The sequence below is a fragment of the Dermacentor andersoni genome, chromosome 7, assembly GCF_023375885.2.
Source record: "Dermacentor andersoni chromosome 7, qqDerAnde1_hic_scaffold, whole genome shotgun sequence".
Classification (NCBI taxonomy): domain Eukaryota; kingdom Metazoa; phylum Arthropoda; class Arachnida; order Ixodida; family Ixodidae; genus Dermacentor; species Dermacentor andersoni.
The window spans coordinates 18,966,166-18,994,049 of NC_092820.1; the positions used below are offsets into that span (position 1 = coordinate 18,966,166).

At 45.2% G+C, this 27,884-nt stretch overlaps 1 protein-coding gene across 1 annotated transcript in view; it reads right to left on the reverse strand.

Moving 5' to 3' along the window:
- The window catches only part of LOC126535625 (cytochrome P450 2U1-like), a 101,246-nt gene that overhangs the window by 45,971 nt on the left and 27,391 nt on the right, over positions 1-27,884 (reverse strand). Inside the window, exon 2 of the mRNA XM_072289559.1 lies at positions 27,636-27,748. Coding sequence (XP_072145660.1) covers positions 27,636-27,748 — 113 coding nt within the window. The remainder of the gene's footprint in view (positions 1-27,635; positions 27,749-27,884) is intronic.

Genomic DNA, 27,884 nt, shown 5'->3' on the forward strand with positions numbered 1-27,884 from the left:
TATTGCTTCGTCCCACCTGTCAACCGGATTTTGCTCCAAAGCAGAAAGAAAACTTTCTTTCCACTTGTGCCATGAATCACGGCTTTGACTTGCGATACGCATGTCCCAAGATTTTCGGGCATTGCCAGATAAAAAACGACGCATGTTACACACTTTGTCGTCCAATGACGTCCAGTAGTTTTGCGCACATGCGTATTCACAAAATCTGAGCCACAAGTTGGCGGCATTTGACGTCCCATCGAAACTATCAGGTTTAAACTCGTCTTGATGTGGTTTCTATGCTTTTAGTGAGTCGCGAACTGCTTGTAGAATCAGTCGCTGTTGCTCATACTGCGCGATCTGCTGCTGCAACAGCGCTTGCAACAAGGCGTTATTTGTGTGCTCAGTCTCGTTCCTGGAATCTATCCTTGAGTGTCCCAGAAATATAACCTCAAATTCAGACATAGAAGCCTCGATTCGAATCACACCTTTCTCAACGAGGGCCGTTTCGTTCAGTTGACTCTTCTCAGTGATGATCCGAAGCAGTTCCGATGAAGTCGCTGATTCCTGAAGAAGCACTGGGTCTTTGCCATCAAGCTAGTGGGTCTTCACGGTCGCCTGCTCATCTGTTCTTCTCACCAACGTTACTTCAACCCACATAGTCGGCTGCGCCAAATATAAAGTACCAGTTCAAATAGCCTCAATTATTTACAGGGATCCATCTTGACCACCTCATTCTCTTCTTATCTCTCCTGTTCTTGTCTCTTCAGTCTTCTTCTTCGTCGCCGGAACATCACAATTTTCATTCCCTTTGAAATGGGGCGGCGACAAATAGTCACCTAGCCTGCTTGATTTATTCAGGTGTACTGTATATGTTTTTCGTTCTAGCAGTTTTATTTGCACATACACAATCATACTTAGAGCGCAGCACTTATGCGCCCGTTCTTGCGCCGAGCATCAGGGTTGTCCCTCGTAACCGAGCGGACTAACATGGCCAAGAATGAAAGCGAAGAGAGCGCGAGAAGAAAAGTGGAGGAGGAGTGTATGGCGAAAGCGTGAAAAGAAAAACTTGGTGGCGCACAAGGCGGCATCGCGGTGACGATGGCTGCTGGATGGTGCGAGATAGCGCGTATCGTCTGTATGGAAACAAAGCGCTGCATGAGCGGACATCTGTGTGAGGCGAATGCTGCGATTCTTGCCCACACCACACCCACGCGCCGCCTCTCGTGATGGCACGATTTGCAAGGCATCCGCGCAACATTTCGCTCCATTTGTAACGTGCCGAACGAGAATAGATTGTCCACGCCAGTGAACATACATTGTGAAATATATTTCTCATTAGGGAGAATAGTAATCGTATGTTATTTTCTTCCTTCAAAAATTCTGTGCCTACCTTTATCGCTACGTATGCCTGTAGCCGATCCAGTCTTAATTCCATCCCTGCTTTCTTCCTACCAATATTCTAAACGGCTCTTGCTTATTTATCTCATCTGCAGACTGGTTGATGTTTCAGTTCAGTTTCAATCCACGCGCTTGCTGAATGTATACGTTACCTCCAGGCCTCATTGGGGAATCTGTTCGCATTGGTTCACGAAAGTAGCGCCTTCCGGTGGAGAAGTACTAAGACTCTCCTTTTCTTCCCGCGCTTGCCTATTAGGAATTGGGCACTGGTCTCCACAAACCTTTAGCTTCCTGATGCTGGGTTTATTCGTCTCTCATCAAATATATATTTGGTCTACCCCATTATTATGCCTCGCGTTATCCTTGAAGAAAACAAGGCCATGTATGCACGTGCCATTAAAGATGAGAAGGCGAGCGCTATATGATGAATGCTGAAGAAGATTAAGCTGACGCGCTCAGTGATTATCCTTACGTGTACTAGGAAACTTAGTTTAGGACCGCCTGCGCAGCTGGGAATACGACATGCTAGAATGATGATGATGATGTGTGGTGTTTTGTGGCGCAAGGGCCAGGTTTGGCCAAAGAGCGCCATGACAAGTGGTAGTGTTAACGATGTATTATGGAAGATGTGACTTGGCTGTAAAGTGGCCTAAAAATAGTCGCTGTAAAGCGCACAAAATCTACGTGCTATAAAATTATGGCGATGACTAATGACGAACACTATGAACATTAAAATCAATTGTAAAAGAATGATGCATTGTTTAAAATATGCGAGATGTTAAATAGCTTACAGCACTACTGCCTCGCCAGAGCCCTTGAACCACAAGGGCCTAGAGGCATGTGCTATTCAAAATATTTATCGCAGTGGCATCCTCTGAAGAGAGGAAGCGCTACGAACGTGTGGGGATACTAACATGCAACACAACATCTTTCAAAAAACCTAAGACGGTGTTGGTGTCAAAGAGTGGTTCTGGACCAAGTAACATAACAGGATGAAGGGAGATGTGGTGCCGGTATGCTAAGAGAAAATGTTTTTTTTCTTTCGGCTTCGGCTTCCTGACACTCCAGTAGGACGTGGAGGACGGTCAGCCTCTCCCCGCATCTACCACAGGTTGGAGGCTCATTTCCCGTGAGTAAAAAGTTATGTGTGCCACAAGTGTGTCCTATTCTTAGACGGCAGAATAGGACATCTGTCCGGCGGGATTTTGTTACAGGAGGCCAGAAACCTAATTGTGGCTTTGTTACATGCCGTTTATTATTTGTTTCCAGGTCCCACAAGCGTTGCCAGTAGTTTCGCAGTTTTCTTCTTAAGAAAGGCTTCAGGTCTGTGACAGAGACCGAAGCAGTAGGATTAACTGCATGCATTGAAATTGATGTGGCCATCTGGTCTACTAGAACGTTACCCTCGATGCCCCTATGTCCAGGCACCCAGCATATAATCACATGTTGGTTAGATATATATGCTTTGCACAGGACAGAGTAGAGTTCAATAATTACCGGATTTTTATGGTTACAGAATGACATCAAGGCCTTCACAACACTAAGGGAGTCCGTATATATAATTGATTTCAAGAGTTTTGATTTCTTTATATGCTTTACAACCGACAAGAGTGCGTAGGACTCAGCCGTAAAGATACTGGTTTCCGGATGTAGTACGTCGGATTCCGAGAAGGATGGACCGACGGCTGCATAGGACACCCCGTCGTGTGACTTCGATGCATCTGTGTAGAACTCCGTGCAGGAATATTTGTACTGGAGTTCCCGGAAATGCATTTGGATTTCAATCTCCAGAGCATGCTTTGTGACTTGCAAAAAAGATATATCGCATTCTATTAGCTGCCACTCCCAAGGAGGTAGCAGCTTGGCTGGAGGCATTAGGCGGAGCTCGAGGAGTGGGACATGCATTTGATGACTAAGCTCCCTCACACGTAGCGAGAAAGGCTGTCTTACGGAGGGACGATTATGAAAGAGTGTAGCATATGTCATATCGTTAACGGTATTGAAACATGGATGTTGAGGGTTAGAGTGGACTTTCGGGAAATATCTTTGGCTGATGTATGTTCTTTGAAGATGGAGTGACCACTCATTTGATTCTACATACAACTTTCAATGGGACCTCTTCTGAGAGCGCCAGTGGCCAGTCGGATTCCTAAATGGTGAACCGGATCTAGCATCTTTAGCGCGCTCGGGGCTGCAGAATGATAAATCACGGCACCGTAGTCCAATCGTGATCTAATGAGGCTTTTGTCAAGATTCATCAAACATTTTCTGTCGCTGCCCCATGTTGTATGGGATAAAATTTTCAGTAAGTTCATTGTTTTTAAGCATTTCACCTTGAGATACTTTATGTGTGGAATAAATGTTAGTTTAGAGTCAAGTATGATGCCTAAGAACTTGTGCTCTTTGTTCACAGGGATTTGCTGGCCATACATTTTGATATTGGGATCTGCAACGAGCCCTCTTTTTCTTGTGAAAAGCACACAAGAACTTTTGTTCGGATTCACTTTGAACCCGTTTTCGTCTGCCCACTTAGACATCTTGTTCAAGCCCTGTTGAACTTGCCTCTCACATACAGTAAGGTTGCAGGATTTGAAGCCTATCTGTATGTCGGTTACGTAAGCAGAATAAAAAATGTCTGGCGGTAATGAAGCACGAAGGGTGTTCATTTTCACGATGAAGAGCGTGCAGCTAAGTACACCTCCTTGAGGTACGCCAGTTTCCTGTATAAAAGGTCACGACAATACATTGCCGACTTTCACGCGGAATGTACGGTTGGACAAATAGCTTTCTATTAGGACGAGCATATTGCCACAGATGCCAATTCCCGACAAGTCTCTCAAGATTCCATAGCGCAACGTAGTGTCGTACGCCTTCTCCATATCGAGGAATACGGATAGGAAATATTGTTTATGTAGAAAGGCGTCGCGAATGTTTCCCTCAATGCGCACAAGGTGATCGGTTGTGGACCGCCCTTCTCTGAAGCCACACTGAAAGGGATCCAGGATATTGTTGAGTTCAAGGAAATGCACAAGTCTGCGTTTAACCATTTTTTCAAAAAGCTTACAAAGACAATTTGTAAGAGCTATCGGGCGGTAACTTGCCGCCAAGGAAGGGTCTTTACCCTGCTTAAGAACAGGGACTACAATCGCATCTCTCCATGTGGATGGGAGGTATCCCGTAGCCCAAATAGCGTTGAAAAGCGTGAGTAGTGTAAGCTTGGTGTCAGTGTGTAAGTTTCTGATCATTTCGTACATGACTCTATCAGGTCCCGGTGCAGAGCTTTTGCATGTGTTCAAGGCAGCTCTCAACTCAGCAATACTGAACGGCCGGTTATAAGGTTCATTCTGTCTGGATTTTCGTGTTATTGGCTTACATTCTTCTATTTGTTTGTATTTCAAAAAGGATTGCGAATAATGGTTTGAACTCGACACGCTCTCAAAGTGTACTCCAAGTGAGTCTGCCTGATCTTTCAGTGTTTCACCTTGTGTGTTCACCAAAGGAAGTGAATATGTTTGTCGCCCGTTTATCCTATTAACCCTGTTCCAGACTTTGGCCTCATCTGTATAGGAGTTGATACCAGATAAAAACTGCTGTCAACTCTCTCTTCTGGCCTGTCGGCAGGTTCGCCTGCCTTGGGATTTTACTTCTTTAAAATTGATAAGATTCTCCGCAGTGGGGGAGGCGCGTAGCAACCCCCACGCTTTGGTTTGTTTCTTACGAGCGATCCTACAATCGTCGTTCCACCACGGGACACGCCGTTTGCATGCCAATCCATTTACTTGTGATATACATTTAGTGGCGGCATCTATTATGAAGGCTGTAAAATATTCCACAGCAGCATCAATTCCTAACGAGGACATGTCATCCCATGATATACTAGTTAAGTTACGGAATTTCTCCCAGTCTGCTGTCTCAATCTTCCACCTATGAGCCTGTGGTGGATATTCGTCTTCTTTATGTGTTCTTAATAGTATGGGGAAATGGTCGCTTCCGTAAGGATTATTCGTAATTTCCCATTCGAGTTCAGGCAGTATGGACGGGGAAACTAAGCTCAGATCAATTGAAGAAAAGGAGTTGTTCGCAAGACAGTAATATGCGGGTTTCTTCTTATTCAGAAGGCACACACCAGAAGAAAAAAGGAACTGTTCAATAAGACGACCTCGCGCATCTATACGAGAGTCTCCCCACAGGGAGCTGTGCGCATTGAAATCGCCAAGAACAACATAAGGTTCCGGCAATTGATCTATAAAGGATTGGAATTCATGTTTCGTTAATTTGTAATGTGGGGGTATGTAAAGAGAGCTAATGGTGATGAGTTTGTTTAGGAGAACAGCTCGAACCGCCACTGCTTCAAGGGGCGTGTGTAGCTGTAAACGCTGACAGGAGATACTTTTATGAACAAAAATGGCAACACCGCCTGATGATACGACAGCATCATCGCGATCTTTGCGGAACTTGACATACGGTCGGAGAAAGTTTGTGTGTTTTGGTTTTAAGTGTGTTTCCTGTAAACACAGCCCTTTTATATTGTGTTTATGGATGAGTTCTTGCACATCATCGAGATTCCTGAGATGACCTCTGACATTCCATTGCATGATTTGTGTATCCATATTTAAAGAAAAATTTGTGCTGTGTTTACGGAAACGGAGGTGGTGCCTTAGGTTACAGAGCTCTTTCGAGGCCCTGTAACGGGAGTTCTGCCCTTTCTGGAGCGTTCGAGGGAGCCTCGCCGCTCCTTAGGCGTTTGTTGCGCCTTGAGGACATGTGTAGTGTCCATTGCCTCTTATGAGGCGCCGGACACATGCTCTTGCGAGCGAGAAGTTACCAGGAAAGGTCCCGCCTTGGAGGGCAAGACCCCTGCGCCCACCAACCCGGAGGTCGATGGGGCACCCTGCGAGATTTGGCTGCGCCGGCTGTTGCCAGCGCTGGAAGGGGCCGGGGATGTTGAGGCAGCCCCGGCTGAGCCCACCTTCGGGGTCGATGGTCCCCTCTGCTGTGTTGACGGAGCAGCGCTAGCTGCAACCGCCGCGGGGGCAGATGGCGTATCTGTGGGTCGGACAGCCGCCGGAGGCCGTTGTGACGCTGCCCCCTTACGCGCCACATCGGCAAAGCTGCTCTTAGACAGGTATGACACCCGCCTACGTGCCTATTTGAAAGATATGTTTTCTTTGACTCTGATTGTCACAATCTCTTTGTCTCTTTTCCAGGACGGGCAGGACCGCGAGTATGCGGCATGCTCGCCCTCACAGTTCACACAATGTGGAGTGTTCTGGCACGTTTCGGAAGAATGTTCTTTGTCACTGCACTTGGCACATGTCAGCCGGCCTCGGCAGTTCTGTGAACTGTGGCCGAACCTTTGGCACTTAAAGCATCTAAGAGGATTGGGCACGCATGGCGTAACACGGCGTTTGATATAACCGGCCTCGATGGACTCGGGGAGGACACTAGAACCGAAAGTGAGTATCAGGTGTTTTGTCTTGATCTCTTTACCATCTCGCCTCATCTTAATTCGCTTAACATTTATGACATTCTGTTCGCTGAAGCCCTCCAGGAGTTCAGCTTCAGTGAGCTCTAGCTTGTCATCGTCCGAGACAACGCCGCGGGTAGTGTTCATGGTACGGTGCGGGGTTGCTGTTACTTGGGTCTCCCCAAATGACACAAGTTTCGGCAGTTTCTCGTACTGCTTCTGATCGTGGAGCTCCAAGAGAAGATCACCACTTGTCATTCTCGACGCCTTATATCCTGTTCCAAAAACTTCAGTTAAAGACTTCGAAACAAGGAACGGTGAAATGTTGCGCACTAGTTTGTCTGGGTTTTCCGAGTGAATCACAGGGTATCTAGGAAAGTTCTGGACTTGTCGTCCGAAAAACTGAAAGAGGTCTTCGGTGCGCCCTCATTTGTGAGGGCGATCAGGGAGTTTAGGAAAAGCGTTTTCCATAAGTACAGTAGGGTTTCCGGCCGCGATGCCGACCACCCACCATGGAGCCCAACAGGGGAACGTGACAGGAGTTCCTGCTAGAGAAACCCTGCCAACGCCAGCCGTACATCGCTGCTATAACCAAATACAGCATAACCAAGACTGGCTAGCTACACAAGGTTAACCCTTGCCGCCGGGAAACTAGGAAGTGAGGAGAAGTGATGAGAAGACAGGAAAGATGAAAAAGGCGAGAGAGAAAGACGAAGACTAGAGAGGAGGACAGGAAAAGGCGACACCCGGCATCGGCTCAACCCCCAGGATCCCCCTTTCCCCGGACACGGCTAAGCCGCGCACGGCTACACGCGGGAGGGTCCAACCCTCGTGTGCTCGGGTACGTGGTGTCGCAACACACCAAACGCCTGCTGACGCAGACGCCCCTGCGGGGGACATGCTAGAATGAGAAGGCGAGCATGGTTAGCCTATTAAAAACGAGACTACTGCCCGGGCGTTAGTAAATCATCAGAGTTGTTAGCACTTCCACTCGTAATAACATCATCATCATCATTACCAGCCTGGTTACGCCCACTGCAGGGCAAAGGCCTCTCCCACTCTCCCATACTTCTCCAACTACCCCAGTCATGTACTAATTGTGGCCTTGTTGTCCCTGCAAACTTCTTAATCTCATCCGCCCACCTTACTTTCTGCCACCCTCTGCTACGCTTCCCTTCCCTTGGAATCCAGTCCGTAACCCTTAATGACCATCGGTTACCTTCTTTCCTCATTTCATGTCCTGCTCATGCACATCTTTTTCTTGATTTTAACTAAGATGTCATTACCTCGCGTGTGTTCCCTCACCCAACCTGCTGTTTTCTTATCCCTTAACGCTACACCTAACAATCGTCTTTCCATAGCTCGTTGCGTCATCCTCAATTTAAGTAGAACCCTTTTCGTAAGCCTCCAGGTTTCTGCCACGCACGTGAGTACTGGTAAGACACAGCAGTTATAGACTTTTCTCTTGAGGGATAATGCCAACCTACTGTTCATGATCTCAGAATGCCTGCCAAATGCACCCCAGCCCATCCTTATTCTCCTGATAATTTCAGTGTCATGTCCGGATCCGCAGTCACTGCCTGCCCTAGGTAGATATGTTCCCTTACCACTTCCAGTGCCTGGCTACCTATCGTAAACTGCTGTTCTCTTCCGAGACTGTTAAACAATACTGTAGTTTTCTGCAGATTAATTTTTAGACCTACCCTTCTGCTTTGCCTCTCTAGGTTAGTGAGCATACATTGCAGTTGATCCCCTGAGTTACTAAGCAAGGAAACATCATCAGCGAATCACAAGTTACTAAGGTATTCTCCATTAACTCTTATCCCCAATTCTTCCCAATCCAGGTCTCTGAATACCTCCTGTAAACACGCTGTGAATAGCATTGGAGAGATCGTATCTCCCTGCCTGACGCCTTTCTTTATTGGGATCTTGTTGCTTTCTTTTTATAAAGGACTACGGTGGCTGTGGAGCCACTATAGATATCTTTGAGTATTTTCAGATACGGCTCGTCTACACCCTGATTCTGTAATGCCTCCATGACTGCTGAGGTTTCGACTGAATCAAACGGTTTCTCGTAATCAATGAAAGTTATATATAAGGGTTGGTTATATTCCCCACATTACTCTATCACCTGAATGATAGTGTGTATATGGTCTATTGATGAGTAGCCTTTACGGAATCCGGCCTGGTCCTTTGGTTCACGGAAGTCTAAGGTGTTCCTGATTCTATTTGCAATTACCTTGGTAGAGACATTGAAGGCAACGGACAGTAAGCTGATCGGTCTATAATTTTTCAAGTCTTTGGCGTCCCCTTTCTTATGGATTAGGATTATGTTAGCGTTCTTCCAAGATTCCGGTACACTCGAAGTCATGAGGCATTGCGTATACAGGGTGGCCAGTTTTTTTAGAACAATCTGCCCACCATCCTTCAACAAATGTGCTGTTACCTGATCCTCCCCAGCTACCTTCCCCCTTTGCATAGCTCCCAAGACTTTCTTTACTTCTTCCGGTGTTACTTGTGGGATGTCAAATTCCTCCAGACTATTCTCTCTTCCATTATAGACATGGGTGCCACTGGTAGTGTATAAATCTCTATAGAACTCCTCAGCCACTTGAACGATCTCATCCATATTAGTAATGATATTTGCGGGTTTGTCTTTTAACGCATACATCTGATTCTTGCCTATTGCTTGTTTCTTTTTCACTGCTTTTCCTGAGAGCATGTTCAATTCTATCCATATTATACTTTCTTATGTCAGCTATTTTACGCTTGTTGGTTAACTTAGAAAGTTCTGCCAGTTCTATTCTAGTTGTAGGGTTAGCGGCTTTCATACATTGGCGTTTCTTGATCAAATCTTTCGTCTCATGCGATAGCTTACTGGCATCCTGTCTAACGGAGTTACCACCTACATCTGTTGCACATTACTTAATGATGCCCATAAGATTGTCGTTCATATCTTCAACACTAAGGTCCTCTTCCTGCGTTAGGGCGGAATACCTGTTCTGTAGCTTCATTCAGAATTCCTCTATTTTCCCTCTTACCGCTAATTGATCGGCTTCTTATATACCAGTTTCTTACGCTCCCTCCTCAGTCTAGGCTAATTCGAGTTCTTACCCTCCTATGGTCACAGCAGCGCACCTTGCCGTGCACGTCCACATCGTGTATCATACCAGGGTTAGCGCAGAGAATAAAGTCTAGTTCATTTCTAGTCTCGCCATTCGGGCTCCTCCACGTCCGCTTTCGGCTATCCCGCTTGTGAAAGAAGGTATTCATTATCCGCATATTATTCTGTTCTGCAAAGTCTACTAATAGCTCTCCCCTGATATTCCTAGTGCCTATGCCGTATTCCCCCACTGACTTGTCCCCAGCCTGCCTCTTGCCTACCCTGGCATTCAAGTCGCCCATCGGTATAGTGTATTTTGTTTTGACTTTGCCCATCGCCGATTCCACGTCTTCATAGAAGCTTTCGAATTCCTGGTCATCAGGACTGAATGTAGGGGCGTAGGCCTGTACGACCTTTAATTTTACCTCTTATTAAGTTTCACAACAAGACCTATGGAATTCCTGTATGTTACCAGCTATATTCTTATGAATCGGGAATCCAACTCCTAGTTCTCGTCTCTCCGCTAAGCCCCGCTAGCAGAGGACGTGCCCGCTTTTCAGCACTATATGTGCTTCTCTTGGCCTCCTAACTTCACTGAGCCCTATTATATCCCATTTACTGCCCTCTAATTCCTCCAATAGAACTGCTAGACTCGCCTTACTAGATAACGTTCTAGCGTTAAACGTCACCAGATTCAGATTCCAATGGCGGCCTGTCCGTACTAACACCAGCACTTGAAAGTTGTAGCGTCGGCTGAGTGGCTCAGAGGTAGCATCCTGGAGGGCCAATTCATCGGTCGTAAGCTCGAATTTCGCGGGGTAATGAGAATGTTTCTTTCTATCTTTCAATTTTTTATCGCAAATGGTATTCGGATTCAAGCGACGACAATGCTGCACACCGGCAGGCATCAGAATGACGAGAAGAGTGAGTCTATAAGCGCTATCGCTGTCTTATAGCGATTGTTCCCGAGATAGCGATGAAGAAACTAAAGCAAGAACCTATAGTGTGTATTATGTACGAGAGCTATCTTGACCGCCACGAAGACGCTCCACGCTCTATATGTCTCTAGTTGCAGACATGTTCTGCCCACCATGTCTAAACCAATCTTCTCCATAAGGACTATAGTGTCTTAGCATGACACTTCGCAGAAGCGCATTGCTTTCATTCTAAAAAAAGCAGCAACTTCAGCCTGTCAATGACCCATTCAATGTGTAAACAGTTCGAAAGATGTTTTACGTTTTGTTCAATGACATTCAGCGAAGACTTTGGCTGCTTCTCACTGCTTCACGTGTGTGTTAACTATGCAATGAGTTCTGTCAGAAACTAGGGCAGTAAGGTTTGTCGGATATGCTGACCCATTCTATGACTCTGGGCTCACCTCCTCTCATACCGTGGTGACGGAGCGTGCGTCACAGACGGCACACGGGCGCTGCTGTTTGTTCCAGTGTCTACTGCGCCATTAAGCCCTTGTACGCGACGTCTACAACATCGTCTAAGAATTAAACTGTCATTTCATTGAGTGCCTGATTGCTCCACAAAGGGGTAGAAATATTGAACGAGCTCGAAGAGGCGCGCACCTTGTCATCATGAAAATGGCACTCAGTTTTCGCGTGAATCACTTTGGTATCGCGATTCTGTGGCTATCTAATAGAAGTGTAAGGCATGAAGATGTCATGTCATTTCGAGAATGAGCACCCGAAAACCAAGATTAGATGCTCATCAGCTGTTGGAGAGATAAGGTTGTTTTCTATTATTTGATGACGCATTAAATTCTCCTGTAGGTTGGAATGCAGAGATGTTGAAAATATCATGCGTCCTGTTGACAGCTTACCTGCAAATTATGGCTGATATTTACTGCACCTAGCCTAAACGATTGTGATGGGGAAGCATATTTTCCTGGGCTAGTTGGTATATGGTTATTGAGTACGAGAGCGAACGGGCAGGCCGGAAAAGGAACACGAAAGCAACTTAAACGCAGGTGCTGTCAACGTCGCTTTTCCACACCTTGCAAACATTTTTTGTGCCTTAGAGTTCCCCCCATTTTCGTTAAATATGATCTATGCAGCCTTCGTAGTTATACTTCGTACTGCGTGCTAATCTTTGCCCTTAAAACTCATAATGCCGCGGAGTGCTTCGATTCAGAATTTCCTGAAGAAACCCTTACAACCTAAGCATTCTGACCTTTGCGTACACGTAACCCCTAGCGTGGCCATTATTTTCATCGAATGTAAACTTCACAGCATGTAGAGCTTCTGCGGGAACCCGGAAATACAGCGTAATATGGCCGCATAACGCTTTCAAGCGCTTCAAACGTATTTCTTTTGCACTGAGTGAACTTGTTGTACACGGAGTTATTTTTGCATACAGACTTGCCAGCCATAGCATTATCAACATTTTCGCTAAGCTTGATTTCGGTGCATTTCTAGACATACCAGGGTTAAGAACAAATTTTGCACCCCTGGGAAAACACTTTTGTTGCGATAGCTATTATGTTGACCCTCCCGACAAATTTCCGTCATCGCCGTTGCCGTGCTGGTCCTTTGTAAGTTCCGATATGACGAGGAAAATAAGAACAATATTGAAGCAGGAGCCAGCGTTTCGACAAGTGCACTACTCTTTCTCAAGGCGACATAAGCTGTCTTCGGCAAAGTATATGTAGGTAAGTTTCTTTTAAAGGGGAAAGAAGGTAACGTGGGTGGATGATGCAACGACCGAGAGCGTGTTAGAGGCGAGGGTGTAGAAATAAAAAGAGGGACGTTCTGCACGACGTCGGAGGAGGAAAGTGTGGTAGCGTCGTGTGTCAGTCGGTTGACTTGTCACTGTAGGTCCCTTCCTTCGTGGATGCGGCCTAGACGACAAGGGAGAGGGGTGGGGAGAATTATCTGCTCCGATGGAGGTCAGTGGATTTTTGCCTTTCTGTAAGATAGAATAAATGTAGCGGCAGAAAATGATACTGGTGAAAAAAAGGTGAGTAATTGAGCAAGGAAACGAGAGAAAGGACTGAATTAAAGAAAAGGGAGGTGAGGAGGTTGTAGTATTATTGACATCCATTGGCTATGCTATCACCTATTCATTTTTTATTGGGTTGTTTAGCTTTATGTTATCAGGTTGTGAATAATATCCCAATCTCCCAGCCTCCATTTCCTGTCCTACATTTTTTCTTTGATTTAATTAGGTATTCACTTCACTTTTTTCCTCCACGATCAGCATTTTCTGCCGCTACTTTTACCTTCTCTTTCAGAGAGACCAAATTTCACTTACGTCCACCGTTACGTTCTTGTTTCCAAGTGCGCTGCCATATGCCATAATGGCTAACCAACTAGCCCACCAGTACGCCGTAAGCAATTGATTACAATTGATTATGACAGGCATAAAACTGATATATATGTATGATAGCTACCTTATATATAGATGCTTATGAGATATATTTTCAAGAGCAGAATGTTTGCACAAAACAAATATTAATTCACATTGCTAACGCTGTTGAAGACACAGCAGACGCAGCAGACGCTGTTGAAGACACACAAAGCCCGGTCCCTTAACTACTGGTAAGCAAGAGTGGGACACAGATCTACGAGCTTTTTATACCGAGTCGCAATTGAATGCAGCGCTTGCGATGGTGTACGCGGAATTCTTTGCCACAAGGTGGTGACTATGCGACTTCCTCTGATGAGTTTTGACAGGTTTTGTTGAAGTGTTAGAATAAAACAGGTAGTTCAAGCTATTGTTGTGGCCTAGTTAGGTTGCGACAAGATAGTTGTGTGCAATAGGAAGAGCAGCACTGAAACAGCCATAAATTTGAAATCGTTGCGTAAACCGGAGTTGTTGGAGCTGGCGAAGGCGTTGCACGTGGATGTCTCTGCTGCACTCCAAAAACCAGAGTTGATTAAGGCAATTGTCACTCTGGAGGTTGTGGGTGATGAGATTACGGAATGCCCGGAGATCAATAGAGAGAGGGAGACTGCAAGTAGTCAGACGGAAGAGCATGAACAACGGGAACGTAAAGAAGAGCAAACGCGTGAGTAGAGGGAACATGCACTTGAAGCGACTGGAGTTTGAAATCGAACGCGTTCGAGCAGTAGGACAGAGGAGCGAATGAAACAGTGCACTAATCACTAAATATGACAGAGGTAATGCAGCCCTTTAGGCTCGGATTGGTTTGTTCCTGGTGATCTTCGAGCGGACGTTACAGAAACAAGGGTTCTCCTGCAAATCATAGCCACAGCATCTGCTCACACTGTAGCCGGGTGAGGTAGCGGACGCAACTGCTCGCTTAACCTGAGAGGAAGCTCAGGATTATGATAAGGTAGAGTCATGCTTGCTGGGGATGTATAGGCTGTCAACGGAAGCGTTCCTGCGGATGTTCCGCGAAATGGAAACGGCTAGGAATGAGTCCTATACAGAGTTTTTATAGCTTATGTCAAAAATTGAGGAATGGCTTAAGGAACAAAAATCCTATGGTGATCCCATGAATGTTATTCAGTGCTTTGCACTTGAACACTTTTATAACTGATTACCTGAGAACGTGAGGTACTGAGTTGTGGATAGGCCAGAAGTTAACGTGGTAGCCGGAACCGCTGAACTAATCGAGGAATTTGTGACGCGTCGAGCTATCGAAGTCAGCGACGGTAAAAAAGGCGATCTCAATTTCAGGTTCGACACGAAGCTAGGGACTGAAGAAGAAAGTATCTCAAAATTTAATACTTCCGGTTCGGAAGGGAGCCCGGAAGTAAAGGCTGAGCAGTACAAGAAATTGGGAGAGGAAACCGTTTTATGGCTAAAACTGTCACAAACCAGAGCACATTGTTGCGCGGCATAACAGGCCGAAGGTAGTGTTTCTGAAGCAACTCGAACGTACCTACGCGGCCTTTGAGGTAAACGTGAAAGCATATCGCCTGCTGCGCGAGTGCGCGGCTATTACTATTGACATGGTTCACAGCTCTTATGTGGAACCTGAGATGTTCACAAATGAATGCGCCTAGATCAAGCAACTTGTAGAAGACCACAGTGCATGTCTTCAGGTCGCAGAGGTATTTATTAAAGGTCCTTTGGGCACACATGAGACGGAAGCTGCCGTATTGTCTACGCTTCCTACGCGCGTACTTACCTTCTCAAGTAAGTCGGATAAAATTCTGCACGAGAAACGGCTAATGTAACGGGAGGCTAGCGTGATGGCACTAACGAAATCAAACGATCGTGAGTTAGCTGCAAGGTTGTTTCCGCGACACATATCAATTTGTAAAGACTTGCGACACATGTAAGCGTGTGAGGAAGCAACGACACGTCAAATTGAAGTCGGCAATAAAGTAATGGTCCTGCGACCATCGCAGAAAGACAAGCTCTAGGTGCAGTTGGAAGGTCCCGCAAACGTGATTCAGAAACTGTCTGACACAAACTACGCTATAAGCCTCCCTGGAAAACGGAAGATACAGCAGGTTTATCAGTGTAATCTGCTCAAGCCTTACAGGGAACGGGAACCAGGTGCATGCATGATGGTAAACGTTCCCGAAAAGATTTTGGTAGGGCTTCTGGGGCTCGAGTCAGTTACTAATGGAGAAAACAAATTATGGGGTTTTACGTGCCAAAACCACTTTCTGATTATGAGGCACGCCGTAGTGGAGGACTTCGAGAATTTCGACCACCTGGGGTTCTTTGACGTGCACCTAAATCTAAGTACACGGGGGTTTTCGCATTTCGCCCCCATCGAAATGCGACCGCCGTGGCCGGGATTCGATCCCGCGACCTCGTGCGCAGCAACCCAGTGCCATAGCCACTCAGAAACCACAGCGGGTAACTAACGGAGAGGCTAGGGGACAACTAATCAGGGAACTAGTCTCCAAAGCGCTTATGGAGCACGACTAAATGACGGTGTTGCAAGAAATCTTGAAAGAATTTCAGGACTTATTTGTAGATAGGCCAGGAAGGATATCGGTTCTTACACGCGACATTCAACTCACTTCTTCGCAGCCCGTACTTTCAAAGACTTGTCGAGTGTCACCGCGCCAGCCTCAGATTGAGGGTGAGGATGTGAAAGACATGCTGACTTGGTGTGATCAAGCCTTGCTAGAGCGATACCCCGTAGCCTTTGATCTTAGTTGAAGACGCGGGCAAGGATGCCCGGCCTTGCATACATTACCGCATGCTAAACGCGATCACTAAACATCAGATTTATCCTATACCAAACATCAAAGAGCCCATCTAGAAAGTTAGTAGCACCCGATTCATTTCCACACCGGATCTAGATCGAGGCAATCGGTAGGTTCCGCTTGCAGGGCGGGCTAGCAAATAGGCCGCCTTCATATCGCGTTGGGAACATTCCGCACTAAGGTCCTAAGCGTGGGTTTTCAACGCTTATGAACAAAGTGTTGCGAGGACGGAAAGAGTTCGCCTTCCGTTACTTAGATGCCGCAATATATTCTGCATCCTGGTCGGTGCGTATGCAACCTCTGAGGGCATTGTTGGCCCTCTTGCCTAGAGCAGAGTTAACCGTCAAGGCACCAAAAGGCAAAATGGCGCAAGCGGAAGTGATCTGTCTCGGTCTCGTAATCGGACAGGGCTGTTGCCGTCCCTCTGAGCCAAAGGTGGCTGCGATAGGAGATTTGCCTCAACTTCGTAGAAAAACCGATTTGCGATCGTTCTTACGGGTCGCCGGGTACCATCAGTGGTAAATTACTACCTATTCTGCACTTGCTAGCACTCTAACTGATGCTCTTCAAAAACGGAGCCACAGACTGTCCTCTGGTATGAAAAAAAGGAATCGTCTTTCGACGCGCCGAAGAGCACGCTGACTCGTCAGCCCGCGCTAAGATCAACGGTCTGCACGAGGGAATTTGTGGCTCAATGTCATGCGAGCGAGCGACGCATGGGCGTCATACTATGCCAAAGAGAGAGAGAGCGAGAAGGAACACCCCGTCCTTTACGCAAGTTGGCGCTACTACGTACAGCGCTACTGCGAAAGAGAGAGAAATATATAAGGAAGGCAGGGATGTTAACCATTTAACAGTCTGGTTGGCTACCCTACGCTGCGGGGAAGGGAGAAGAGGAAGAGAGAGAAGGAAGAGAAAAGTAATAGAGATGCACGGACAGTACTTGAGTCAAAGCCGCTCGCGCAAATGAGGCGTTCTGAGAAAGCACCGTCGGCTGAGCCGATAATCGGTGGGGACGGTGCTCTAATGCTGTCCTTTCACTCAGAGGACGATAACCTAATTTCTTCAATGTATTGGACAAAGATTGTCTTTGTGCTTGAAATTCAGGACAGCGGCACATTAAGTGGTCAATGTTCTCCTCGCATCCACAAACAGCGCATGCAGGACTATCAGCTATTACAATTAGTGCTCAGTAGGCATTCGTGAAGGCAGCTTCGAGCCACCACCGACACAGAAGAGACGCTTCGCGTCGGTGCTGTCCGGCTGGAGGTCTGAGTTGAAGTGAAGGGTTTAGTATGTGCAGTCGTGGGCGCCTTGTATGTGCGGTATTCCCCTTGGCTAAGGACACCGGGCGGGCTAGAATGCGAAGTTGTCTCGCAGCGCCAGTCCTCGAGAGAGGAACGGCAGCGCAGCGGTCTTCTTAGTTTGATGTGCGAGTGGCCTTATCTGCCTCATCATTTCCAATGATACTGCCATGACCTGGTACCCATTGAAAAGAGATACCATGGCCTTTTCCTTTGAAGTGATGGACAAGTTCTACGATTTCGCACATGAGCTGATCATGAGTTACATGTTGACAAAAAAAGGCCGGCCTTGAATTGCAGGGGACCACCCATTTTCGAGGACTTTCAGCATTTGTCACATGAAGCGCGTCGCGGAGAGCCGCGAGCTCCGCACCTGTAGACGTAGTGATATGGGAAGTCTTGAACCACTGGGTATTCTCATCGTTAGTATAACTACAGTGCCATCGGAACTTGTCGATGTAGTTGATCCACCAGTATAGACGTGTGCAGTCGCTGTATTTCTCGTACAAGAGAAGTAAAGTTTGTTGCTTGAGTGCTGACAACAAGTCCGACTTTTTCTGAAGTTCTGGGATTATAAGGTTTACTTGAGTATGGCTCATACACCATGGAGGAATCGGAGGTCTAGTCTCAGGTGCGTAACCTGACCTGAGAGAGGCACGGTGTGCGAAGATAGTCGCACTGAATGTCGTGTGGGGTCTTTCTACAGGGAGACTTGCGAGATGATGGGTAGGGGTCCTAGCGAAGTGTCTTATGTGCCCACGCATTGTTTCAATAGTAATGTGCGTTCTAACAGTGTAATCATGAACGACTGCAACAACTCGAGTCGTTGGCGTATTCCGCGGTAGCCCAAGACATATCTTGAGGGCTTGGACTAGGATTCTTTGGGTTATATTCAAGTTAGTTCTGCAGGTGTTGGAGATAGCCGGTAGGCTGTACAGCAGGAATCCAGTAAAGAGGACCCTGCACAGGTGCAGCATAGATTGTATTGGCACTCCCCAGGTCTTTCCTGCTACGAATATTAACATAAGGCAGATTCCTGTCAGGCGTTTTCTCACATAATATACATCAGGGGTCGAGGAGAGATTTATGTCAATGACCACCGCAAAAAATCTGTGACTTGCGCTGTACGAGATCAGCTGTCTGTTCACGAATATCACTTATGGACACGTTGGTTTCCTGGTAAACGCCAACACTGCACACTTTTCACATTATATATAAAGTCCTTGTTCTCGAAGGTAGGATGATGTTAAAATGGCTGCCTTCTGAAGCCGCGCACACAGCTGCACTCGCATCACACCCGACGTCCAAATACAAATGTCGCCGGCATAGATGGATAGCCTAACGGTGCATGGAAGGATGTCTGCGAGTCCAATAAGTATTACATTGAAGATCGTTGGGCTCAGTACTCCACCCTGAGCCACCCCACGGTTACTGTAATGCTGGGAGGTCGGGCCGTCCTTGGTGAGTATGAAAAATTATTGCTTATGTTGATAGCCACTAATTCCGAAATATACCTTACCGCCAAGTCCTACTGCCTCTACCGCATTGAAAATCACTTTGTGCGTTCCGTTATCATAGGCTACTTGAACATCCAGATACAGAGCACCAATTTAGATAGAGTGTGCTTGTCTCCGGTGGGCTCTTCAAAAATTGCCTTGCTATATTGTGGGCCCTAGGCTCGTCATTGAAACGAATTATTGTCTTCTCAAATGGGTCAGACAGCATATTCCAAAAATGGCCGTGTCTTGCGTTGGAGTCCCACTTTACAGCAATATTCTTTTCAGGTACGGTATAAAAAAGGGTCTTTGGATGGCAATACCGATGGCCTAAGTCGAAGCGTCTAGATCGAGAACCAGCCTGAAAAGTTTCGTTAAAATTGTGTCTTTTTTTCCTGACGTAGGATTCGAAGGTTCTCATTTTGGTTTTTGCAGTTGATGTAATTCATGTGTTATGAAGCGTATAACAAATTTATGTGTGCATCTAGTACTGCTGAAAGTTCAGTAAAACTGACATTTGAGTGGGAAACAAGCCTGATGGAGATCAGGCCGAATTTGTCTCGCGCTTGCTGATCAAGTGGCAGAGTCTCCGTGTAGTTATAGCAGACGCATGCTGTGAACGGGAAGCTGCAGTAGATCCTTCTGAAGCACATAGACTGTGACCGGAATGCTGAGCAACCTTGCATAACACCCACAGTGTTTCGTGCTCAAGAGAGCTGTGCGAAAACCGACAACGGCTACAAGCACCCACCTGCGTCATCACTCTGGCCGCGGATGTCGTCCCCTGCTCATCGGAATCTCCTTGAGTGAAGGGGAAGTTGTTACGGTTCACTTTGCCTGGCAATGAATGCAATGAATGCCAAGCGCATGGGACACAGCGTGCCAAACCGTCAGGCTCGTCAACTTCAACAGATTTCTCTGTCCAACGTGGGCGAGGGGAGCATGCGCGAAATGTTCAAATTCGACTCTCCTGTTTCCAATGCTGAAGCCCTCTCCGCCAAGGGGCGGACTCCCCGTCTGGGTTACCCAGACGTGTCCTGACAAGGCACTCTGCAGTGCGGGCAGCCGAGGAGAATTCCAGGATTGTGTTGAGTATCAGAAATCTAGCGAGCCGCTGCGGGTCATCGCATTTTTTTCTATCCTCGGGTCAAGGTGCGCTCATGAACCTTATATTTCTTTTATTTGGAGTGCAGCATTCACCCGTAATGATGTATTAGTGGACCACCTCTTATTTGTATTTATTTAAACTTGCCTTCTGTGCCAAACCCTCACGGATAGTCGCCCGGGTTCGAGCTCCAAGCAGGCGCTGTTGAAGGCGCACAAAGCTGTGCCCCCTAAACGCCATGCTGCCTTGGATAAAAGCAAAAGAATGCAGTCAAGATGACTCGTCAGACTGATGTCGATAAGATGCTCAAGTATTTTGCAAGATACAAATGCTAAGAAAATACGGCTGCGATTGAATGTTAGTGTTTTCTCGGTAGTCTTGTATACATAGGGACAACATCAACGCATTTCCCAGAAAAGCGAAATGCCCCTTTTCCAAGGGTTACTTTGAACAATACGATCAAGAAAGAGGAAATCGAGACGGCACATTTCATCATGATGAAATTTGAAACTTAATTTCGTCCTGGTGCTGAGCAAACGTCAATGTCGCGCAAAAGCATTAGAATTCAAGCCTCCGAAAAGCGTATGGCTGTCATAGGTATATACTGAGTATTCCCTGCCAGATGAGCAACAGTTACAACTGGCTGCGAGAACGCCATCTGAAAAGAATAAAAATTTCTCCTTTGGGCTTGCCCTTAGCTCCATAGTTGACGCCGTTAAGGCATTCGTGACGGTATCTCGCGTTGTTGTCTGCGTTTTGATATGTTTCCATTGTTCTTCCGAATTTTTCACTTTCTCGCCTAGCCTGGACAAGTAATTCCTTATATGCCTTGGCATTTTTCTAGTTGTCCAGAAGTAAATTGCAGAACTGGATAAATGGGACAATTGCCAAGAAAACGATGCTTCTTCTATATCTGTTTGAATATAGCTCGTGAGCCCAGGTTCATTATTTCGCGGTTTGGCGGGATGATCTGTGACAGAACGAATGTCTGCGTCAGCGACTGCAGTTTGGTTTTAAGGATGTCTCATAACGCATTTACGTATCACGATGAGCTATGCAACTTGAATTTGGAGAAAAATTCATCCCCCTATTTCGATATAACAAGAGCCGTCTTTATCTTATGTGTAATATATTATTATAATAGATCATTTTGCGCGACAGTCGACCACAATATCCAATCACATTGCAGGAAATGTGTACAACAATGGCCTCGGGCACTTACTTATATGCCGGGAATGGCAAAAATAGAAGTGACAAGACTGGAATCACTACATAAAAATAAATTTAGCGCTTGGCACTATTATGGGTGAGTCTTGTAGGTACATCAATACATTGGAATAGGCAATTTACGTTCACCGTTCCAGCAAAGCTGGTATGCAACACACTTCACTACAGGCAACACGTTTCCAAGGTTACCATGTTAAAACTGGTTAATTAGAGTCACCAGCAAGCAATACATATGTAATTTTCAAACCCTGCAATATATTGTTCATGCGGTGAAAAGGTTGAGCGGTCCTTCCACAGGGTGGTTTGTATAACTAGCTCACAGCCCTGATTGAGCTTTTTGGTAAACGAATCGTGCATCGAACATTATCGCATGCGTCATCGTCAGCAGTAACTGAATCACCACTTAGTTTTTGTAAACAAGTAGAAAGACGGCACCCCTCTTATGATTGCTGCCTTTCCCGTATACATTATAGATAGAAGGAAAACTTTCCGGATTGCTTATTGCACTGTCCAGCCAAGATGCAGTGCCGTAAACGTTTTGTAGTTTTCTTGCTACCAAGAGTGAATGCATGTGATATACTTCTTGAAAACTCCGCCAGTTACGCAGTATTAACTATAAGTAATTCTTTTGTCTACGTTAGGACCCAGCTTTCCATATTTCTGCCGTGGCTATCAGGATATCAGGATATCGGGGTAACAGTGTGAGTTACGCAGTTATAAATGAACGTTGCATTGCCCATCCTAAATTTAATAAACTGCCAATTCGAAGTCATCCCCTTTTTGTTGTTTACGCCGTTTTCTAAATTATGACTTTATAATGCTGCAGTGGTAGATAAAATATTTACACCGTTCTTCTAGATGTGAATTACAACTCACTTTAGCGAAACACAATACGCTGCGTATCTTGCATTCATTCACTATATTAATCGTCTCACCTTCGTACATGAGTGGTTTAGTAGTTTGGTTGCGTTATTTTTTGCATGGAACTTTTTCGTCTTAGCTGGACTCGGTAGACAGATATAACATTGTTTCGTAACATTTGAATCACAAACAATTCGCATTGGGTGCTGAAAAGAGTATGGTGCCATCGTCGGCGTAAATAATAAGTTTAACAAGATAAATAAAATAAAATAACAAAGCTGATTTATCAATCTTCACAGCATCATTGACATATAAATTAAATATAACTGACCCAAAATGCCCTCTTAGGGAGCGCCATTACAAAAAGAATAAGTACTGAGTACTGAGGACCTTGCAAGGACACACACTATTTGCGGTTGTGTAGGATTTTAGCAAATCCAAAGACTTTCGTGGAATTACTCATACGAAAAACTTGCCTGCAAGAATGGATTAACTGAGAGAGTTGAACGCCTTTGAAAAATTGATGAAGAGGCCCAACGTGCTAATCTATCTCGTGTATTATGTTTGCTTTCAAAGTTAGCAGGGCTTTCTCTGTCAATCTTTCTTTTCGAAAACCGAATTATAGATCTGATTAGATACAGCGTGTTTCACTCAACATGAGCCAAACATTAAAAATATGCAACTGTCACGTAGGTGGGCCGAACCAAGGTAATGTTGCTTGCCGTCGCTTGAAGATGCTCAGATTATATTTTGCATTCCCCTTAATTAGATAAATAGTCTTGAATAAATAAACTTCTTAGGTATTATAATCAAATGAAAAGCTCGAATGAGAAAATTGTATAACAACATCAGAAACTCCCAATACAGCTTTTTGTTGCTTAATACGTCCTACATAAAAGTGTTTTTCCGAGTGTGAAAGAAGCCCGCGAACACACGAAAAATTTTTGCACCACTGGCTATTCGAGGCACTTCGCGTGTATTTTTATGTTTTATGTACCACGTCTCGAGCAACCGAAAGTTGTATAAAACTTTTTCATGCTTTCACGGGCGTCTTTCACGCTCGCAAAAAGTTTTATGTACCACGTCTCAAGCAACACAATGCTGTATCGGGAGTTTCTCATATTGCTCTACGATTTTCTCATTGATAGTTGTCATCTAAATATAACAATTAAGAAGTTAAATATTATTAGGACTTAATATATAGTTAGGCGGAATGCAAAGAAATAAGCTGGGTATCACCAAGCGCCGGGAAGGAGTATTACCTTGGTTCGGTCAAGCTGCGTGGCATTCACATGTTCATAATTTTTGGCTCAAGTTAACTGAAACACCATGTATGCTTGCTACAAAAGAAACCCAGTTATACTAGAACAAATTATACTTTCGAAGCCTTCAGAAAAAACTGGAAGAACTGAAATTTGCCTCTAGCTAATAATGCTTCGCTTGTCAGCCACTCTATCTATTACAAAGACCCTTGTTAACTTGATTTCTTCAAGAACGGTCGCAGAAAGCAGCGCAGGATTTCACCATCATCCTTGTTTATTGACCCTTATAAAAGGCCCCCGTTGTGCTATTACATAACGGGGAGCATACATGAGAAAAAGGAACGTTAAAACAGTCATGACTGAAGTAAAACAGTAACAATACCGTTTAGAAGGGTACAGAAGGTGAAATGCAGTGACAGTGAAACACTACCCAGCAAAACTCAATGCACTCAAAAAGGTGCGCATATGGGCTTCAGCGCAATAGCTGCATGTGCAGAGATGTATTTCAGTGGATTTATTTGCACTGTATTTAGGTCTAAGATAACACTGCAGCGTGCCTGTACGAGAAGACAAATTGTTCTCTGCGCTCGTCTAGTCGCGTTGAAACTGCGCTATTAATCCCAACCAACCCGCCAACGTGGTTTAGCCAATTTCATTTTTATCTGAGGCCTTGCTTTTTTGAGGCTCATAAAATTTCTGACGATTCCGTTTCAGCAGCGGACACTAAAAACAAACTGTCCCGAATGCTACGTCCTAAAAAGTGTATATGTGATCCGTTACAAAGCTTAATACTACAACCATGAAAGCATATGTTTACAAAATACCAGTTGAAATGTTCAGGCATTTGTGCCAACAGCAGGGTGACCGTCGACCATAATATTTTCTGAAGTTAAATATACCTATTCGTGACCCGAAATGCTGTTTATCACTTTCTGTGAAGCATCCTGCTGATATCAGCGAAAATGTTATAATTATAGGCAAATTTCGCCTACCTCAGCTAACTGTTTAGTTTCTTTCGCAGCGCTTTAAATTGCTGCTTAGGTGATTGGCACCGCGTACGCAATAGTACATGACGGAATTCATTTTTTTAAATACCATGGTATACGCGGGTTATCCATTTGCTATCCATGGCTTTCTGATTTTTTTACACTGCCTGTGTGTTGTAAACAAAAAATGCTTGTTGTTAATGTAAAGAAACGTTTCACGAAACCTGCGATAAGTTTCATTTGTGCCGGGCATACGTGCTACATGAGACCAATCACACTTGCTTATTACACGCTTCAACGATAGCAAGACTGTTTCAGGCAGCCACTGAACGACCAGAGGCTCAAACCGGCACTTGTCACTTCTCTTTCTACCTAATACAGGTCACTCAAAACTGCTGCTATTTGGTACCCATCAGCGATATAGTGGTTTTTACATTGCATTGGTAAGTCAAGAGCTCACATCATCAAGCGTGACCTGAATAGGAGTACTAAATGCAGTATTGAAACTTGTACAGCTAAAAATTCATGTGAACTCTGCCGCTGCACGTATGTTTTCCGGAATGTTAATATTTAGGTCACCACCTCAAACAAATTTACAGTTATTCACTGTATGATAGTCAAAGAAACATTCTATTTCAGTAAACCAAAGAATTGGTTTGTGTTACCACTTGCAGGGCGGTACACAAGACATATAAGTCTTGTATTATGGAATGTTAGTACTCTATTATCACTTGTAACCTTGGTAAAATCTGATGCTAGAGTATAGGTGAGACATTTTTTGACGTACATACCGACACCGCCACCTCACTGGTGAGGGCTATTCAAAGAGAAATTGATGTAACCAGGCAGACTAAACGTGTTATAGCCATCATCATACCAAGTTTCTGCAATCACTCTAGTAAAAAATAGAAAACTAAATTTACTAAAATCAGATATTTTCGCATGATTACAGGCAGCGGAACGTGATTTTTATTGCAGAACCGAGCAATGATTCAAATCACCTAGGTTTAGCTGAGGTGGCAAAGGAAATGCGTGGTAATGCATGTTGTAAGGTTTTGCATTTGACAGTGAAAGCGTATTTACATGTGAAAGTGGGCGTCTATTAACAAGGTCAGCCATGTTTGAGATAAGAATCATAACAAGGTCATCGCATCGCCTAGCGAATAGCTTTACATTAAATGTTCAAACCGATTTCCACTTGTGCTCTGGCTTTCGCTTGATAGCCATACCTAGTAGCTGCTTCTGCATACGGCATAAATGTTCATTGACGTACACGAGATGCAAGCTCCTAAGTCCGACATCCGAACGTGTGAGCCTCAGATTTTTGGCTTTCTTTAACATGATATCATGTTTCGCACGCGATTTGAACTGCACTATAATGTTGCCTTTCTCGGAGGACTTTCAGGGAACACAATGGAGGAAGGCTCTATCCTGAAACTGTCCTGAAGTACAGCCAGATAAACCACGGCAGGACGATTTAGTACCTACCAACTGCAGAAGAATGGCTTCACAGAAAGCCTAAACAAGCACGTCACCGACTTGTTAGCTATGTATGTATGTTGACAGAGAACACAAGACGAGTGATGCCATCCCTCCGAAACTAACCTTGGTTTACAACGCTACAGTGTATGATACACCCTAAATCACTCTGTTCTATCTCGTTTGCGGAAGGCACCCGACGGCGTCTCTCGATGCCATGCTATCAAACATGCGCGACGAACACAATCTCGACGTCACCGCCTATGTCATGATCGAGCGTGCCGAAGAAGCCCGACAGCTCACCAGCCTCATCAAGAACCAGTATAGGATCAACCAACGACAACACTCTCTTCGACAACGCTACATGGAGTATGAGGCCGGCGACAATTTTGTGATTGCGCCCCAATAGGCCTATGTGAACTTAGTTAACCGTTCCTCCCCGCACTCACATTTTTTTCCCCCTTGCCTCGTTCGACCTGTCTTTCTCTCCTTCATCTTTTTCTTCCCATTCCCCCTTCCCCGTGCAGTGCTGTTGAGGTGTCCTCCTGTGAGAGACACTTACGGCGCTGCACTCATCTCTTCCGTTTCCTTTCCTAAAATCACTTCACACACACATGTTAGTTCAGGCCACAGAAGATACTTCAACCTATTGGGGCACTCGAGTATGAGGTCGTGCCAGCCGGCCGGCATTACGCAATCACAGAGGCATCGCGTACTACCTGAGGTTGTTCGCGTGTGACTTACTTTCTCCTTTTATGGACCATTGCTTTATTTTTCGCGCTCGTGTTATGTTCGCAGATATTTTTTACGAGGAAGACATTGACATGCGTACTTGTTAGGCTTTTTTCGATGACCACTTTTTCATCAATCTAACATTTGTTCAAATAATCGCTTGGCGCAAGACGCGCATGCGTGTATCAGAACATTTTTGATGATTATCGCCGATTCTATCTTCTGTCCAATAAAAGAGAATAGCGCAAACCAGGAGGACCACAAAATGACAGGGACACACGCAGATGCGCTATTCTCTTTTACTGGACATCTCACAACTTGCGCCTACATAAGCTTTACTGAAATTCGATCGGCTGTGTACGTTGTCGCCAAATCCTGTCTACACAGGTTGTATGCGCGACGCGAATAATGTATACTCGGAAGGCACGGCACCACCCGCGATGACATTGGCATCTGCGACGAGTCATGTAGTAATAGCCCACATGCTTCACCCGCAGATCCAAGTTTCATGATCGTCGCATTTCCGTTTCATTTATTTATACCCTCAAGGACCAAGGCATATGTTCGTCGCTATCGTTTCGTCCGGGTGTGATTTGTTTGTGTGAGCTCAAGATCACCTAACAAATAGTTTTGTGACTTGGTATTGTGTCACGGTGTAATTCCTCACCGTCACGACAGCGTCTCAATATTAACATGCACGCGTACTGAAGAACATCGCATAGTTAAGTAGCACGTGAAGCGGGCAAGTTATCTGCACCTCTACTGCCGTCAGGCTAAGCTACATGCAGAAATAACCTTCAGCAGGAGCCGCCTAAAGTTCATGTAAATTATAGGCTGAAGGCCTCTATCAGCGATCTCGAATTACCCTTGTCTCCCGCTTGCTGGTTCCAACTTGTGCCTGGAAATTTCCTAATTTGATCACCCCACATTCAGATATGACCCCACACGCAGGAATACACCAGAATTATTTAGTTTTGCACTAATATAATTCGTCTACCCGGGAAAATAATACAAGCCGGATACAATGTTGGCTTCACAGACAGACAACTAAATGAAATATTTAGAAATTATATAGATGCACAGGTACCTGTGAAACACTCGTCATCGTCTTCACGGTTCTCAATTTCCCTCAGGAAAGATTCCACGAAGCATTCATTCCGCTGCCTTTCTCGAATATTGATGTACTTGGGTACTTCTTTGCTAAAAAAAATTACAATGGAAACAGTTTTCAGTATCATTCTCTAATATTGTATGATACTGTGATTATTATTACTCCAGCTAAAATATAATATATATACCATATCAAGCGGTTGCACCATACCATTTCGTGGCTGAC